The sequence below is a fragment of the Gekko japonicus genome, unplaced genomic scaffold (assembly GCF_001447785.1).
Source record: "Gekko japonicus isolate JY-2015 unplaced genomic scaffold, Gekko_japonicus_V1.1 scaffold228, whole genome shotgun sequence".
In the NCBI taxonomy this organism is placed as follows: Eukaryota; Metazoa; Chordata; class Lepidosauria; order Squamata; family Gekkonidae; genus Gekko; species Gekko japonicus.
In genome coordinates this window covers 989574-995563 of record NW_015163609.1, presented here as the reverse complement: position 1 = coordinate 995563, position 5990 = coordinate 989574, and the positions used below count along the sequence as shown (strand labels likewise).

Here is a 5990-nt window from a genome sequence, read left to right as displayed (position 1 = left end):
AATTCACCCAAAGGATCCATTCTACATTTTTATTACTGTAAGCCGTTTGCATCATGACATTACCTGTAGAAAAGCATTGTTATTACAACTTGATCTCTGTGATTTTGCTTTAACCTATTGTGCATCGCTCTGACCTGGATAGCCCAGGCTAGCCAGTTCTCAGAAGCTAAGTAGGGTCAGCTCTGTTTAGTATTTGGATGGGCGACCACCAAGGAATACCAGGGTTGTGACACATAGGCAAGCAATGGCAAACCACCTCTGAACGTCTCTTGTCTTGAAAACCCTACAGGCTCATCATAAATCAGCTGTGACTTGACAGTGAAAGGGGAAAAGAGTGTTCTCTTTCCCTCTCAGCACTCCATAGCACATGCTCACTTTGTATCACCAAGGGTTTCTTCGAACGTATATGTCCCCTCCTTTCTCACTGAGCATACCACCACAAATCTGTACCCATATTTCTCAGTCCACGGCTCTCCCTATGGGTTCCTTCTGTTCCTTTGTGATGTTCCCTTCTCTCTCAGCAATCGTCACAGGTGTGCTATTCATCCCCTGCCCATTCTTTCCTAACCCACAGGTTTATCTGTGCCACTTCCCCTTTGTCTTCTTTCAGTCTCCTTGTTATGTTCCCGTTTCTTTTGCTTATCTCCACTCCTGCTTTCTGAGGATCCCTGAGTAATTCATATCCTGAGGAAATCTCAGGATATGACCACACATTGCATTTTCCCATGAATGTTCCATGGTTGCCACATGTGCTCTAGGAAGGGACTGGGACCATAGCACATAGGGAGAAGTGGCTTAGACCCCACTGGCACCATTTTCTTGACCTGAGACTGCCCCAAGGAGCTGCTGTTTGCCCGATTTGGAAAATATTGATGTGCATCTCATCAAAATATATGGAGCCCCAGCAGATCAAACAGCAGTTCTATAGGGCCTTTTCAGGTTAGCAAAATGGTGTGTGGGGAAATTCTAAGCCTCCTCCCCATGCACCATCGCTGTGGTCCAGATTGGGGCCATGTATGCCTGAGAAATAAGGAACTCCAGAACTTGTCTTGACCTGACCGGTTGATATCACCAGGGGAAAAGGTAGTTAAGCTCAGATGCAGGTGAGCTGTGCAATATGGCAGGTGAGAAAAACTGGCTCTGATTCTACTTCCAGGAAGAGGAGGAGTAATGCAGGTATTCGTCCACTCCCACTTTTGACAGGCAAACTTGAACTATTCTCACATAAAAGTGGGAAAGGACTGCAAATACGTATACTTGGGACCCCAAGTAGTGGTGGATCTGTGATCAGTCAGCACATTTTATATTACTGTAGATGTGGTATAGATCAAAGGTATTTGGTGTATTCAGGATTCTGAAGAAAGGGAGATCCAATAAGCCACCTGTCCTGATATGCAGTATCAAGAGTTTCTTAACTGACCAAATCCAACTTTTTTAAAAAAGAAAAATGATCAAGTATCTCACAAAGATCCTCAGTGAAAATACTTTTTGTATGAAAGGCATTGTAGAAGCAGAGAAAGAATAGACATTAAGGGTCAGTACTATGTTTCAAACTGTTATCGGAAAGCTCACTGGAGATTTTTCGAAATCTCAGAACAGATAAACTCAATTCTGTCTTCCTATCTGCATTCTTATTACTAAATAAAATCCCCAGGAATATGGGACACAAAATGCATGCTACCTATGGTAGTACAAATCAGAGAATTTGGTGTGTGCTGTTTCTCCTTCTTACAACACTACAGTGGTATGAAAAACCATACCTTCTCCAAATGTTTTCTTTTTAACTACAGAAGACATGACAGTCTATATAGACCACATAAGATGATAATTGTACCCCACTTGTAAAGTTCCAAGGAGTACTATCAGTTGGTACCATAAATTGTTCCATGCAGAAGGAACAAGTGAAGACTAGTAAGGGCTTCCGTGAGCTTAATTTTTTTTAATAGAACTGACCCATCCCTGAAGTCCTCATGCTTCATATGGGCTATCCACTTAAAGGGAAATTTTGTTGCATGTTTTTATAAATATATTTTCTTACTTTTATTTTAACAGTTGTAAATGTCAGGAAAATAGCAAAAGGGCTTCACTGATTGGAAGAGGGGATGTGTGTTGGTGATGCCATGGGCAACATCACTCTGAATCCTATGAGAGCATTTTCAAACCACTCATGCTGCTCTTAAAATGCTGTGTCTGTCTTTAACCCAGGTTTGCACTTTGCCTCTCTCACATCACACAGCTGTGTGTTCTTGCTGTTTTTATCTTCTAGGCATCGCATTTCCTGTGGGCTTGCTGGGGCCTGATCCAAGCCCAATTCTCTACGATAGATTTCAATTTTGCCAGGTAAGTCTGACTGTCTGCATTGATGAAAAAAAGATCCAAGGAGACGGAGGTAAACTTGAGGATGTCACTTCTTCCTGGGCAAAGGAGATTCAAGAACAATATGCCAGTGGCTGCTTTCATGCAGAAGGAAAGTGCCCATGAGACTCTCTCCACCTAATCGATTTGAAAGCCTAGTATCAGTGCAACATCTTCAGTACTATTAAGCTCTCTCAACATTATGGGTTTAATCATGAGTAGCTCCAGAGTGGATTCATCTAACATTTCACAGTCAAAGGGCATAACTTCCATACAGAGCCTCTCAAAATTCATTTGAGCATCAGATGTCTGTAACAGTTTTTTAAAAGCTCTACTTTTCAATCTTAGCCTATGTCTTTACATTGTAAAATAGCAGCTTTCTTTTGCAGGTGTATTCTGAGTCTTCTGTCTCCATATGGGCACCATATTGGGGCCTTTAACACAATTGTAGCTGGTAGCATGAAGGGTCATTAAAATTGAGACATGGTAGAGTTGCTAAACAATAGCAATTTTGTCAGTGTGCTGGAAAAGGTCATAGATGAGGGGGTTGTTAAAGGCCATAAATAGATGTAATAATGCTAGATTCTTAGAGGTGGCCCTACTATTGGTAGAGCAGCTGTTGGCCAAGCCATAGTGGTGATCACTTGAAGAGTTCACCGTCTCCGTTCTAATAACAGATTCCTTAAAATTTGTCCTTCTCCCTTGTCCTAACCACTCCCTCATGATTTTTCTCCACTCTCTTTTAATGCCTAATAATATTGATTATCCATCTGCCTTGTTTGACTCCTCCCTGTTGCATGGACTAATGGTGGGGTTTTGTTTATTTATTTATTTGATTTCTATCCCGCCCTCCCGGCCTAGCTGGCTCAGGGCGGCTCACAGCAGAATAGTTTAAAATAGTTTCATTGAGTTCGGTTTGTAGCACTATCCATACTTTGTTATGATATGTATTATTCATATATCACTCTCTTATGGGCGAGAGGGAGGATCTGGGACAGGTTAGAAAGTTGGGCTGAGTAAATTACAGTTTGCCCACCACTCGAACAAGAACCAGATGTGTGAGCAGTTGATGGGGAATGTTCATGAGGCAGCAATAATTGTCAGTCATTACACTAAAACATACATGATGTGTTGAGTGGTGTGACAGAAATATGGGAGTATGAAGTGCAGGGGTGTGCGTGAATCTATAAATGTATTGCAAACGAGGTCTTTATTGTTTTATACTAATGATCACAAGACATAGTAAAAGTAATGCTGGGAAGCAGCATTGTGTAATTAGATATAATAACTGTCTTTCTTGTGTTACTCCACAGGTATGCAGACATAAGATTTAAACAGTACTTTAAAACAAAGCCTGTAGTGACAGCCCTTAAAATGTCAAAGTGATGTGAAAGTGGAAAGCGTCTTCTGGTTCACAGGATTCCATACTTATTTTCTCCAGACTAGAGCACCTGCCACCCTGTCCTCTGAGATCAGTCTCTTTTGCAGTTGCTTCAAGGCTGAGAGGTCAGACATCATGAAACCGAGAAGTAAAAGGAAATCACACCTGCAAAGGCAAACATTAAACCAAGCTCCGGGACCATGGCTGTGCCACCTAAGGATTACCTGCCAAATTTACTTTCAGAAGGTGATGTTAGGACATGGCTTCTGGCAAGAGATTTTATTCATGGATTCTGAAGTATTAAGGAATGTTTCAAGTGCTTCCAGGCTTGAAGAGTGGGGCTGAGAGATTTATGTAGCCTTAAAAGTCAGAGCTGGATGGAATCTTCTTTGTCCCATGGTTGAGGGAAGAACGGACAGGCATAGGTTCCAAGCACATACGAGATTCTGCTCCTGTGCTCTTGGGCTATCTGGAAGACTGCGAGCCTCTCTGCATACATAGGGACTGCTTGAGTTCTCCTCAGATCCACTCTCTGCACATACAGGCAGGATGTCCCCCCTCCTTTAGCTTAAAACTATCCAACCAATTTTAGACCAAAGCTGGTCTCTTTAAAGATATAAAGGATAAAATTTAAAGAAATATTTGGAGTTGTAAGCTAGTGAAGCAACCCCCTGGACTGATGAAGGGATTGCCTATGCTAATTCAGCACCCACAGTACATGCTTGAGGATCTGAGTGGGCGCTATACACAATTTGTACCACTGTGAAAAGGATAACTATTTTTGGTTGAAACCACATACAAGGGAAAGGCAGACTCAGAGACATGGTATTGAGCTACCATGGTTGCCATGTGAGGGACAAGTTCGCCAAGGCCTTGCTCTCACATCTGCTGCATTTGCCAGTGCTGAAGGGTGCAAAAATGGTTGCATCACTTCATGAACCCAGGCTTCTAGCTTGTTTTTAGCGTGCAATTGGTCAGCCTGCCCCGAGCTGTAGCCCCAAGTTTGTGCCAGTGTGCTGCTTCAAGACTTTGAGATGTACAGCTAAACATTCCTCTGTGAGAAATTTTCAAGGCAGTTTACAAGGATAGTAAACTAAATGCTTGCCATTAAGGTAAAGGAAGAAAACAATGCCAGCAGAGCTTAGGGCCACAGTTTTTTGATCCAGGATTGCATACTGCTGGGTAAACAGAAGTGTGTGCCCAGTGTTGTGGTAAACCTGCAGTGCAGACAGACTTGGAGAACCATGTGATCTTCCCTGACTAGTGATGATTCCATGGTTCTTTTATTATTGCTAGATTCTGAGGAACTGGAGTCAACTTGAAGCATTCCTTATAAGCTGTGAACAACTCGCAGGGTGCTTTGTTTCACAAGAGAGCCACTTGGGTTTCTTAAGAAGGAGGACCTGGTCTACACACAAACCACTCTTCAGCAGGTTCTCCATTCAACATGAGAAGAGGACTTGGCTCCTTACCAATCCCAGCCAGCTCTATGTCAAGCTCTGCCTTCCTCAAGGGTGGCGAAAAATAAATGAGAGGGATGTGTTGGGAATTGGAGCAGGGAAGTGCCCTGTCCTTGGGTCAATATGACTGTCTGTGCTGCCAGAATCTACTAAATGTCATTTTTACTACCTGTGTGTATTTTTCATGGGATTTTTTCTTTGTTGTGCTATGAATGGCATCAAGAGCACCCAATTTCATATTGTCTCCGTGTATTGCTAGGGGATTTAATATCCCCAGTGATCAAATTTTCACTGAATATGTATTTTGAAGCAAAGATAGAAACAGCCTCCTGCAGTCTTTTAATTGCCGTGCTATTATAATTAACTTCCTTACTTTCAGGCTTCAGCTTTCAGGATCCGATTCCCTGTGGCTTTTCCAGGCTGGTGTACTGATGGAGAACAGCTGTCAGGAAAAGGCCATTAAGTACCTCCTAGAAATTACCTCACCCAAGTAGGGGGTAGCCTCAGTAAAAAAAACCCACAACTACACAGAAGGATGAGAAGTTGGGCAGTGACTGAAGTCTGATTATTCCAGTTCATATCACTTAACAGTGATTCCCTGTGGCTTTTCCAGGCTGGTGTGATATGAACAGTTGTTACAATTTAGATGGGAAACTGAACCTCTTCCCATCAGTACCTTGTGCAAAGCAAATATGACTGTGGGGTGAAGTTTTAAGTTTCTGCAATACCTCTGGTGCTCACTGTGGATTTTATGACTTCGAAATTCAGTCTTTTCTCCCATTTGTGTGAACAGA

At 42.4% G+C, this 5990-nt stretch overlaps 1 protein-coding gene across 1 annotated transcript in view; it reads left to right on the top strand.

Annotated features, from left to right (window-relative positions):
* The window catches only part of ETNK2 (ethanolamine kinase 2), a 20410-nt gene extending 16451 nt beyond the window's left edge, over positions 1-3959 (top strand). The window contains exons 7-8 of the mRNA XM_015407316.1: positions 2267-2340; positions 3669-3959. Of these exons, the coding sequence (XP_015262802.1) occupies positions 2267-2340; positions 3669-3741 (147 nt within the window). The 3' untranslated portion in view covers positions 3742-3959. The remainder of the gene's footprint in view (positions 1-2266; positions 2341-3668) is intronic.
* Positions 3960-5990: the final 2031 nt, after the last annotated feature.